The 13,281-nt window shown below is 41.4% G+C and overlaps 1 protein-coding gene across 3 annotated transcripts in view; it reads left to right on the top strand.

The window, feature by feature from the left end:
* The window catches only part of sbf2 (SET binding factor 2), a 725,521-nt gene extending 712,462 nt beyond the window's left edge, over window positions 1-13,059 (top strand). For all 3 annotated transcript variants that reach the window (XM_038808179.1, XM_038808177.1, XM_038808178.1), the window contains one exon: window positions 11,673-13,059. In XM_038808179.1, the coding sequence (XP_038664107.1) occupies window positions 11,673-11,771 (99 nt within the window). In that variant the 3' untranslated portion in view covers window positions 11,772-13,059. The remainder of the gene's footprint in view (window positions 1-11,672) is intronic.
* The last annotated feature ends 222 nt before the right edge of the window (window positions 13,060-13,281 follow it).

Raw genomic sequence — 13,281 nt, 5'->3', positions numbered from 1 at the left:
CTGACTTGTGTCTTTTAGATGGTGGACAGGTTTTGAGAGTGAGGAAGTGAGTTACTCTGCACAGCATTTAGTAAAAGAACAGTTCAGTTCACGTTGATGGTAACTACCAGGATGTTGATAGTGGGGGATTCAGCACTAGTAATGCCATCGAATGTCAAGGCGAGATGATTAAATTCTTTCTTGTTGGAGATGGTAATTGCTTGGAACTTGTATTGCACGAGTGTTACTTGCCACTTAACATCCTAAGCCTGACGATTGTCCAGGTATTGCAGAACATGGACTGCCACGTGTCTCTTGTAAATGCCTGTATCTCATCAACTCCACCTTGTCTACTGTTTGTTATTGCTCCAAATAATTCAATAAGATTGGTCCAACGTGACCATGCTCTGAGAAGGTCATGCTAAATAATTTTTGCCCTCAGGTTTGGTTAGTTTGTTTTTTAATCTCAATTTTTCTATCCTAATTTTTGGAATTCCTTTTTTTCAATCCTTTCAGAGGATTTGATACAAAAGTTATCTAATTGGTATCTCAGCCATTTTCAGAATCATTTCCTATGAGTTTATCATGCTCATTCCTTAGTGGCCCAATCCTGAATTCACTTCTCCTTTTGTTATTTATAAAGCTGGAGAAGCAGTGGTACTGTCACTGGGCTAGTGATCCAGAGGTCCAGGCTAATGATCTGGTGTCACAAATTCAAAACAGTGCAGCAGTTGGTGAAATTTGAATTTGATTACTAATGTTGGAATTAAAAGCTGGTTGAAACTTTGTCGATTGTTGTAAAATCTAGTTCACTAATGTCCTTCAGAGAAGGAAATCTGACATCATTACCTGCTCTGGCCTACACATAACTCCAGACCCACAGCAAAGTTGTTGACTCATAAATGTCCTCTGAAGTGGCAGAGCTACTCGTTCAATTGCACCAAACCACTACAAAGTGAAAAGAACAGTTGCATTTAGAACAGATCTGGCATCTCAAAACTGGGCCTTCGTGAGGTGCTGGTGGGCCATCAGCCACAATCTGTAGCCTCATGGCCCAGTATCTTCCTCACTCTGCCATTACCGTCAAGCCAAGGGATCAATACTGGCTCAATGAAGAGTGCAGTAAAGTATGCCAGGAGCATCACAAGCAACCTGGTAAAGCTACAGCACAGGACTACTTGCGTGCCAAACAGAGGAATGATGCAGCATGTGTTAGAGTTAAGCCCACACTAAAGGATCAGATCAAAGTAAAGCTCTGCAGATCTTCCACATCCAGTCGTGAATTATAACAGCAATCGAGCAACTAACTGGAGGAGAAGGGTCCACAAATATCCCCATCCTGAATGATGGGTGAACCCAGCACATCGGTGCAAATGATGAGGTATTTCTAACCATCTTCTGTCAGAAGTGCCGAGTAGATGATCCATCTCGGCCTCCTTCTGAGGCCCATCTGAACCATCTCCCCCTCAGCATCACCCCTCCCCAATTGGCCTTTACTAGTTTAAAGTCCATTGTAGAGTCCCATTTAGGCTTATTGCAAGGGCCTTGGTCCAAAGCCAGCGCTGGTGCAGCCTGTCCCATTAATTAGAGCTCTTCCTTTCCACACCAATCTTTCTGTCACACATTTAATTTCCTGATTTGTTTATTCCTATGCCAATTAGCATGTGACATGGGTGGTAATCTGGAGATTACCACCATCAAGGTGCTGCTTTTAATTTAGCCTGATACTCCCTCAGCAGGACCTGTTGATCTTCTCTATTTTGTTCGTTCTGACATGAACTGCACCATCTGACTCTTGCCCCTCCTTTAACAATTGCTTCAGAATACTCTTATTGAGTAGGAAACTCACCCTCTTTGACTTTTGATCGTGACTGTAGAGTATACCCTCTACCCACTTGATTATCAAATGGCTTTAGACTACAATCTTTCTATTTCCCCATAACCTTTATTTAATGAATTTTTGTTGAATTGGAGAATTTAATGTCATGGTAGCTTTTAGCATTTAATGCCATGGAAGCTTTTAGCAATGTGTTTTACAGATGATTGAAATCCATGGCCATAGTTTACTCGCACTGCTCAACCGGTCATCATCCTCCTCCACAGAAACTTGGTTAGCATTTGGTTCATTCTTCCTTATCTCCATAGATACCAGTTAAACAGGACCAGTTTCTGCCTTGTTTTGGTCGTTGTGCCCACTCGGTATCCCCTAAGCTGCTGTTTTTCAGTAATGCACGCTTCTTCCTCTGCCTGTGTCCTGTGTGGTGTGGCTGTGTTCTGGAGTAAACTATGGCCATGGATTTCAATCATCTGTAAAACACATTGCTAAAAGCTTCCATGGCATTAAATGCTAAAAGCTACCATGACATTAAATTCAACAAAAATTCATTAAATATCTCTTTGCAGCTAAAACAGAATTTGATTACTTCATCAGCATAACATCCATGGCTGAAATCCCTCAAGGGTGCATAACACTTTGCTGCTGCGAAAAATAAATTACATCACTTATCTACTATGCACAGCTGAAAGCCATATAAGTAAACAGTGAGAGTAAACAGTGTGCATCTCCAAATACTGAACAATCCATGGCTTACACTTCAGGAAGTTTAGTCATAAATATGTCGAAAGCATAGTAGTGTAGATCATTAACCTTTTCTCATTTAGTAATTATTAGTTAATGACTTGGATCCCAGAACATGAATTGAGGAAATGAAATGAAAATCGCTTATTGTCACGAGTAGGCTTCAATTAAGTTACTGTGAAAAGCCCCTAGTCGCCACATTCCGGTATTATCGTAAAGTTTGAGGACTTTCTTCTGACCAATAAGCAACACTGTACAAATGATGCAACGTCAAATTTTGTTGCAAAGCCAACTGGAAGTCCATCTGCAGATAGTTCAGCAGTTTCATATTGTTTTTGACTGTTGGGAGTAAGAATTAGTTGATGTTTTCCCTGTAGTTGGATTTCATTGAAGTTCCTTTTACATTGATTATTTCAAGTTCTTAGCTAGTTTAGTAATAAGAATTTGGACTTTTTGAGCAAAGTATTTCAAGGTAACTATTTGCGGAGAAAGCACACAATTTCCATTATATCCACTTCTGATTGTATATGAGTTTGAGTGTAGGCGACACACAGGGACTGCTGCCTCACAGCACCAGGGACCCGGGTTCAATTCCGGTCTCTGGTAACTGTCGGTGTGAAGTTTGCATATTCTCCTCTTGTGTGTGTGGGTTTCTTCCGGGTGCTCCAGTTTCCTCCCACAGTCCAAAGATGTGCAGTTTAGGTGGATTGGCCATGCTAAATTGGCCCTTAATGGCAAATGGTTAGGTGGGGCGATGGGTTTACAGGGGGTGGGCCTCGGGAGGGTGTTCTTTCAGAAGGTCGGTGCAGACTCGATGGATCGAATGTTGTCCTTCAGCACTGTAGGGATTCGGTGTAGTAACGGGAGCTTCAGCCGACCCCAGCGGATAAAAAGCAACAACTGTTTATTTACAGGTGGAAACTATAAGCTATTTTACCAACTATACCTTCCATACAGTGACTCCAACGCTTCTTCCAGATCAGACCTAGTCTGAGAGTTTTGAAGACCCCCTGGGTCCATTAACTTGCACACGTTTATGTCTCAGTGGCCAGGGAGTCATGTGGCTTCCGAGACCTCGGTCCCTGGTGTTCGCCCGAAACACCCTTCAAGTCCTCTGGTACCTCCTAGTACTGAAAGATCTCGATCTCAATAACCCAGTGTAGTGGGGGTTCTCCGGATACATTGAGAACAATTAGATTTTTTTCTCTGGAGTTGTCTTGCTCGGGCCGGCCGCTCATATTAATTCTTGGGTACAGGTAGCTCCTCGGCCGCTGCTTCTCCTAGTGGCCTGCTTGGTCTCTTTGATGTCTAGATTGGTATTAACGGTGGGCAAGCCGGGTATTGATTATGCTACTTGCTCCAGGAGAGGCTATTTTCTCAAATGATGATCTAAATGTTTTCGCAGCATCTTACCTGGGTCTGCACCAATATGATATTAGGCCTGTCTTAGCCACAACAATCCCCGAGACCTAGCTCGGCCAGCTTCTAAAGTTTTTTTATGAAAACTGGCTCATTTACTTTTAATGTTCTCTGTCTTTGAAGAATCCTGGTTTCTTTTTTGAAGATCTTGCTTAAACTCTAAACTTGCCGCCATATCAGTGCTCTATTAGTGGTTCCGGCGAGGCATTGCTAGTTGTTGAGTGCGGGATGGTCTCAAATGAAATTAAAACTCATGAAATTTTGGTATCCATGGGGTTGTGGACTTTATTCAGTATGCATCAATCCAATTTGAGTTGATGTCCCACCAATAAAAATAATATCATCCCCCTGAAAAGACCCACAAAGTCGATGTACACCCAGACCACTCCCATGGGTGCAGAGGGGCAACAGCAGGCAAGTTCCGTTGTCCTTGACACTGGTCGCACTGCTCAACCGGTCATCATATCAGTGCCGATGCTAGGCCATCATATGTAGCTCCATGCCAGCATCTTCATTTTAGATAGGCCCCCTACAGACAGAAACAGGGGAATGCATAATAAGGAACAATTGAATACATACTTTGGTTCTGTCTTCACAAAAGAGGACACAAATCAGATATCAGAAATGTTGGCGAACGAAAAATTTAGTGAGAGGGAAGAACTGAGGGAGATCAATATTGGTAGAGAAATGGTGCTGGTAAAATTGATGGGATTGAAGACGGATAAATCCCCAGGGCCTGATATTCTGCATCCTTAAGGAGGTGACTCTGGAAATATTGGATACATTGGTGGTCATCTTCCGCAATTCTATAGATTCTGGAATAGTCCCTGCAGATTGGAGGGTAGCTCATGTCACTCCAATATTCAAAAAGGGAGGTAGAGAGAAAGCAGGGAATTATAGACCAGTAAGCCTAACATTGGTAGTGGGGAAAATGCTTGAATTCATTATCAAGGACTTTATAGTGGAACATTTAGAAAGCAGTGGTAGGATCAGTTAGAGTCAGCATGGATTTATGAAGGGAAAATCATGCTTGACAAATCTTTTGGAATTCTTTGAAGATGTAACCAGTACAGTTGACAAGGGGGAGCCAGTCATTATGGTATATTTGGACTTTCGGAAGGCGTTGACAAAGTCCCACATAAGAGATTATTATGCAACATTAAGCGCATCGGATTGGGGGAAGTATATTGAGGCGGATAGAAAACTGGTTAGCAGAGAGGAAACAAAGAGTAGGAATTGGCGTGTCCTTTTCAAATTGGCAGGCAGTAACTAGTGAGGTACCACAAGGACCGGTGCTGGGACCCCAGCTATTCACAATATATATTAATGATTTAAAGAGGAAATCAAATGTAACATCTCAAAGTTTGCAGATGATATGAAGTTGGGTGGGAGGGTGAATTGTGACGAGGATGCAGGGATCCTACAGCATGATCTGGACAGGTTGGGCGAGTGGGCAAATCAATGGCAGCTGCAATATAATTTGGCTAAGTTTGAGATTATTCACTTTGGAAGCAAAAACAGGAAGGCAGATTACTACCTGAATTGTTATAAATTGGGAGAGAGCAGTGTGCAGCAGGACCTGGGTGACTTTGTGCACCAGTTGCTAAAGGTAAGCATGCAGGTGGTAAAGAAGGCTAATGGTATGTTGGCCTTCATTGCGAGAGGTTTCGAGTACAGAAGCAGCGATGTGTTGCTGCAATTATACAGGGCCTTGGTGCGGCCACATCTGGAATATTGTGTGTGGTTTTAGTCTCCTTTTCTGAGGAAGGATGTTCTTGCTCTCGAGGGAGTGCAGCAAAAGTTTACCAGATTGATTCCAGGGATGGCTGGACTGTCATATGAGGAGAGATTGACTAGGTTAGGATTATTCTCGCTGGAGTTCATAAGAATAATGGGGGGATCTCATAGAGACTTCTAAAATTCTAACAGGACTAGACAGGATAGATGCAGGGAAGATGTTACCAATGATGGGTGTGTCCAGAACCAGGGTTAACAGTCTGAGGATTCAGGGCAAACCATTTTGGACAGAGATGAGGAGACATTTCTTCACCCAAAGAGCCTGTGGAATCCATTACCACAGGAAGTAGTTGATGCTAAAACATTGACTATATTCAAGAGGAGGCTGAATATAGCACTTGTGGAGAATACAGAATTGAGCTATTGAGTTGGATGATCGCGATGAATGGCGCAGCAGGCTCGAAGGGCCATAGTACCTCCTCCTGCTCCTAGCTTCAATGTATCTATGTATCATCCCTAGTTTGTCTTGGAAGACCTGAAAGTACTTCCAGATGACTTTGAACAGGTCCCACTCACCCAGTTTAAATATTTCTATCCAGTTCAATTTAATGTGTTAGAGCCAGCCATGCTCCACCAAACATGGACCTTGTCCCAACACAACAATGAATGGGAACCGAGCCGACTGCCATCTGTAAGCTACCGGGGCCACTGTGATCACCGTGATATTAAGCACCTCTCCTGTCTAAGTGGCGAGCCAGGTCGCAGTGTTTCCCAACCTCTAGTTGGACCCTGATTTGTAAATATTGGTATGTTTGTTCCCCTATAATGATTGCTGAAGCACTGATGTCCATTTCCATCTTCAAAGGGTTTTCATTGACAAGGTATTGAGTCAGTTATGGAGGCCACTTTGCCCATGTCAACACGTTTCTCTCAAGTGATTGGTATTTTTACATACTGTGGACCGATGCTGGCTTCAGTTCACTTCCCAGACCGGACAGGGTGTTTGTTCCTGCATCTGTGCCTTTTGCTATATCTGAAATACTTGGCATCCCAAAAGCTGCACTTCTCTGGAGCTTGGTTCCCCCCGCACCTGAAACGCTCATTGAAATTTGTTGTCTGATTAAAACGGCGGCCTCTACCTCAGTTTGCTCTGCTCGTCAACCTTCCCCTGTTTGCACCATAAACTTCACCCCTTGCTCCAACTGGTGGACCTCACCCACAGACATGTTTTGCACTTCCTGAGCACCCTTTGGATAGCTGCGTTATTTATCCACATACCAGCCTGTCCCTTAACAGGGACATCCCAAAATCACAATCACCATCTTTCTTTACCTGGTCATGCAAACCACAACAGATTCTCCTGGGCCCCTCCCCATCGAATTAAACTTATACCCCTGCAGCATAATAGAGGGTTTTGGGTGATAATCTCGAATCAATTCCGCAAGATTGCGATATGATTTTGCAGTAGGTCAAGCTTTTTATACTGTAGGTCTGGGTGCTGTGAGAAAAATAATCCTCTGCCTTCTTTCTCTTTCTGTGGCATTCGCACTGAAAAAGTAACGTATGCATCCACGTATTGCACCCAATCTTCTTCCACACTAAAAGGCCCAAGCTTTCTAAAGAGCGGCATGATTGTAGAATTTACAATGCAGAAGGAGGCCATGCGGCCCATCGAGTCTGCACCGGTCCATACCTACCCAAGCCCATGCCTCCACCCTATCCCCATAACTGATGCATGTAGAAATGGTACAGCGGTTATCATGGGGGATTTTAATCTACATGTCGATTGGTTTAGCCAGGTCGGTCAAGGCAACCATGAGGAGGAGTTTATAGAATGTATCCGCGATAGTTTCCTAGAACAGTATGTAATGGAACCTACGAGGGAACAAGTGGTCCTAGATCTTGTCCTGTGTAATGAGACAGGATTGATTCATGATCTCATAGTTAGGGATCCTCTCGGAAGGAGCGATCACAATGTGGTGGAATTTAAAATACAGATGGAGGGTGAGAAGGTAAAATCAAATACTAGTGTTTTGTGTTTAAACAAAGGAGATTACAATGGGATGAGAGAAGAACTAGCTAAGGTAGACTGGGAGCAAAGACTTTATGGTGGAACAGTGGAGAACCTTCCAAACGATTTTTCACAGTGCTCAGCAAAGGTTTATACCAACAAAAAGGAAGGACGGTAGAAAGAGGGAAAATCGACCGTGGATATCTAAGGAAATAAGGGAGAGTATCAAATTGAAGGAAAAAGCATATAAAGCGGCAAAGATTGGTGGGAGACTAGAGAACTGGGAAATCTTTAGGGGGCAACAGAAAGCTACTAAAAAAGCTATAAAGAAGAGTAAGATAGAGTATGAGAGTAAACTTGCTCAGAATATGAAAACAGACAGTAAAAGATTTTACAAATATACAAAACAAAAAAGAGTGGCTAAGGTAAATATTGGTCCTTTAGAGGATGAGATGAGGAAATGGCTGAGGAACTGAACAGGTTTTTTGGGTCGGTCTTCACAGTGGAAGACACAAATAACATGCCAGTGACTGATAGAAATGAGGCTATGACAGGTGAGGACCTTGAGAGGATTGTTGTCACTAAGGAGGTAGTGATGGGCAAGCTAATGGGGCTAAAGGTAGACAAGTCTCCTGGCCCTGATGGAATGTACCCCAGAGTGCTAAAAGAGATGACTAGGGAAATTGCAGATGCACTAGTGATGATTTACCAAAATTCACCAGACTCTGGGGTGGTCCCGGTGGACTGGAAATTAGCAAACGTGACACCACTGTTTAAAAAAGGAGGTAGGCAGAGAGCGGGAAATTATAGGCCAGTGAGCTTAACTTCGGTAGTAGGGAATATGCTGGAATCTATCATCAAGGAAGAAATAGCGAGGCATCTGGATAGAAATTATCCCATTGGGCAGACACAGCATGGGTTCATAAAGGGCAGGTCGTGCCTAACTAATTTAGTGGAATTTTTTGAGGACATTACCAGTGCAGTAGATAATGGGGAGCCAATGGATGTGGTATATCTGGATTTCCAGAAAGCCTTTGATAAAGTGCCACACAAAAGGTTGCTGCATTAGATAAAGATGCATGACATTAAGGGTAAAGTAGTAGCATGGATAGAGGATTGGTTAATTAATAGAAAGCAAAGAGTGGGGATTAATGGGTGTTTCTCTGGTTGGCAATCAGTAGCTAGTGGTGTCCCTCAGGGATCCGTGTTGGGCCCACAATTGTTCACAATTTACATAGATGATTTGGAGTTGGGGACCAAGGGCAATGTGTCCAAGTTTGCAGATGACACTAAAATGAGTGGTAAAGATAAAAGTGCAGAGGATACTGGAAGTCTGCAGAGGGATTTGGATAGGTTAAGTGAATGGGCTAGGGTCTGACAGATGGAATACAAGTTGACAAATGTGAGGTTATCCATTTTGGTAGGAATAACAGCAAACGGGATTATTATTTAAACGATAAAATATTAAAGCATGCTGCTGTGCAGGGAGACCTGGGTGTGCTAATGCATGAGTCACAGAAAGTTGGTTTACAGGTGCAACAGGTGATTAAGAAGGCAAATGGAATTTTGTCCTTCATTGCTAGAGGGATGGAGTTTAAGACTAGGGAGGTTATGATGCAATTGTATAAGGTGTTAGTGAAGCCACACCTGGAGTATTGTGTTCAATTTTGGTCTCCTTACTTGAGAAAGGACGTACTGGCACTGGAGGGTGTGCAGAGGAGATTCACTAGGTTAATCCCAGAGCTGAAGGGGTTGGATTACGAGGAGAGGTTGAATAGACTGGGACTGTACTCGTTGGAATTTAGAAGGATGAGGGGGGATCTTATCGAAACATATAAAATTATGAAGGGAATAGATAGGATAGATGCGGGCAGGTTGTTTCCACTGGCGGGTGAATGCAGAACTAGGGGGCATAGCCTCAAAATAAAGGGAAGTAGATTTAGGACTGAGTTTAGGAGGAACTTCTTCACCCAAAGGGTTGTGAATCTATGGAATTCCTTGCTCAGTGAAGCAGTTGAGGCTCCTTCATTAAATGTTTTTAAGGTAAAGATAGATAGTTTTTTGAAGAATAAAGGTAATAAAGGGTTATGGTGTTCGGGCCGGAAAGTGAAGCTGAGTCCACAAAAGATCAGCCATGATCTCATTGAATGGTGGAGCAGGCTCGAGGGGCCAGATGGCCTACTCCTGCTCCTAGTTCTTATGTTCTTATGTTCTAACCCAGTAACCCCACCTATCACTAAGGGCAATTTGGACCCTAAGGGCAATTTATCATGGCCAATTCACCTAACCTGCACATCTTTGTACTGCACTTTGGATGCCATCTTTGGATGGCACTCCTTCAGCTGTGTGATGGAAAGCTTGGATCAGACCAGAAAGGCCTCCTGCACTTGTCCCAACAATCGGAGCGCCAATCTCTTTGCCCTCCGTCGCCAATGTGGTGACGGGAATTTCAGGCGAACACCAGTGGATAAGAAGCAACAACTATTAATTTACAGGTGGAAACTATTTACCAGCTATGTTACCGACAATATCTTCTAAAATGCGACTGCAACTCTTCTCCCAGTTCAGTCTTAGTCTGAGGGTTTCAAAGACGCCCCCCTCGGCCATTTAGCTTGTGTGCTTTGGTTTCATTGGCCAGGGAGTCACATGGCCTCCTAGATTTGCTGCAAGCTTGGCTGAGGAGGTCATGTGATTCCCGATGTTCGCCGTGATAATAAGAGTTTGCTTTCCACAGTTCATGTATAATGCACAAATTAATGATGTAAAGTACTGAAGACTAAAACAAATAAGGAATTGAATGTGTTTGATTGACTCAAATTGAATGCATGCATTGGGATTCTTCTTTAGTCAGCAATAGTCAATGTATTACTCAATCATTTTGTATGTATGTGACGGACATACTGGTGGGTGCACATAACTTCCTCAATTTACACTATTTAGTATTTTGTTTAAGTTAATAGTGGTTTACAGGACTGAAGCATGAATACAAAGGTTAAACCAGTTTATCATTCATGGTGCTGACCCCGGCCCTGGATCACTGTCCGTGTGGCGTTTGCACATTCTCCCCGTGTCTGCGTGGGTCTCACTCCCACAACCCAAAGATGTGCAAAGTAGGTGGATTGGCCACGCTAAAATGCCTTTAATTTAAAAACAGACAATCAAAAGCTATCTTTAGTCAGCATACACAAACTTGCACTTTATCATTTTCCTTCAGTCACACCATGTACTTTAGTGTTCACATCTGTTTTTAAAATAAGAATAGTTCTGTAAACTAAGAAACAAGCGATTTATACAAATAGCGACCTCCTCTAATTACATGGTGAAACCATGTTTAGAACATTAAGTTAACCTTACAATTAAATGCACGAGGTTTCTTGTCTCTTTTATGTTGTGTTAGTTTATTCAATGAATCAGATAATTTCATTTCATTAATCTCTGATTGACTCTGTTATTGATTTAGATGGAAACGTTCACAACAGGGGCTGGTTTAGCTCACTGAGCTAAATCGCTGGCTTTTAAAGCAGGCCAGCAGCACGGTTCGATTCCCGTACCAGCCTCCCCGGACAGGCGCCGGAATGTGGCGACTAGGGGCTTTTCACAGTAACTTCACTGAAGGCTACTCGTGACAATAAGCGATTTTCATTTCATTTTCATTTTCATTTCAACAAGAAATAAGATAAAGAATTTAAATCATGGAATTCCATAGAAGTTTTGAACTTGTTACTTGATATTTTAATAATTTTGTATACTTGGCCATTCTAAACATTACCTCTCTGCCCACCCGCCTAGCCTTACACGATCTTGAAGAATGTAACATTTGTATTACTGCATGGAATTCTAAAAAGCGTGTAAACAAAACATTATTTCTGAAAAAGAAATGACATTTTTACATGTAAATAATTTGAATGCTTTTATTTGAATCATCCAATTCTTTTCTTTTTAATGCAGTTGAAGACAAGCAGACGTGTTTATAATTTCTGTGCACAAGATGTACAGGTTGCGCAACAGTGGATGGACAAGATCCAGAACTGCATTTCAGATGCCTAACTAGAGGCATTTTAAGACCAGGTGGGATCACACCAGTCATAAGAGATTAAAACCCAGTGCCACTAAAATAAATAAACAAGATAATAAAGGTATCAAAGGATTATATCAGTCAAGCAGTTGAAACCACTAATAGTCCAGCAGAGGAAACTGGCAAGAACTTCAGCAGAAGAAACTTGCACACTTAACAAATCTCGTAGCTCTTTAACCATGTAAACTTCAGCCACTAAAGACCTTAATGTACTGTAATGTAGTCATGGTTCTTTACTGTCACAGTTTTGCTTGCAGTTTTTAGTAATTTGACGCATTAGTCCTGAAATGATCTGGATACTGGATAGCATGAAGTTAGAACTGTCCAAAAATGAATAATTTGTAAAATAACATTAATTTTGTACCTTATTGAAAATGAGTATCTAAAGCAAAAACAAATCTGTCCGGGCAGTACTCGAGTTTCTAAAATGCATTGGAATATTTGCACTGAAACCTGTGAAACAGGGACCAGAGTGCAATAACAGTCAATATGGCCATTCACGATCAAGATCCGGTCTGTTATGCCAGTTTTGTAGATTATGTATATAAATGGACAGATGTTTTTTCCCCCCAGTAGCTTACCTTGATATTTAAAAAGGTTTTGCACACTAAAAATTAGTAACCTTTTCTTAATTTTTTTTTACAGTTGATACTTTTTTTAAAAAGGAGTTTTGAAGTATGTTTGTGTTACTGCCCTACTGAAGAATTTATTCCACATTTTAACAATTTCTTGTTATTTACTGGAGACTTTGAAATTTTATGTAGCTTGTGACATGTTTCTGTGGTGTCTTTATAGCATGTTTATAATGTTTATTACATTTGTACTTTTGAAAGGATTGTATATATTTGCTTAGTTTGGTTATAATTCTTTTCCCTGAATTGCTGGATATAAATTAACCTAATTTTAACCAAGTAATGTTTTAAAGAGCACTAGAAAAGCTATAAAGTTCATGTACTAAGTCGTATGCATATGGGACCAAACGATTGATCATGCACAGCTGAAGTAAAACAAAAGGTGTGCATTTCCTTGTGAGGCTGAAACTTATTAAAATTGTCCATAATTTCATATTAGCATGAATGAATTAGCAGGCAGTTTAGATCACAACATGACTTTGCTAATGATTTCAAACTGTAGCCTCAATTTGCACATAACCTTGTTTTAATTTGTGGAGTTTGTACATACCGTTCATTTGCTTTGTAAAATACTGATATTGTGTAGTTCTTTGTTGAATTAAATGCAACATCACTAATTTTTTTTCAATCTGTTTTATGTAAATTGCTTTATGTGGCGTTGAATTTTATGGCTTGTTTACACTAAAGCGCTTATAAAACAGTGAGTGCTAGATGTGATTTTTGCAAATATTCATGGAATTGAAAGTTTATTATCTTAATATGTTAAAAATTTACGATCGGCACAGATGCATCTAAAAGCTGAAGAAGAAAATATCATACTTCATTTTGCAAATTGTCAAGGCACACCCAT

Source organism: Scyliorhinus canicula, chromosome 9 (genome assembly GCF_902713615.1).
Source record: "Scyliorhinus canicula chromosome 9, sScyCan1.1, whole genome shotgun sequence".
In the NCBI taxonomy this organism is placed as follows: Eukaryota; Metazoa; Chordata; class Chondrichthyes; order Carcharhiniformes; family Scyliorhinidae; genus Scyliorhinus; species Scyliorhinus canicula.
This window is presented reverse-complemented; position numbering and strand designations above follow the sequence as displayed.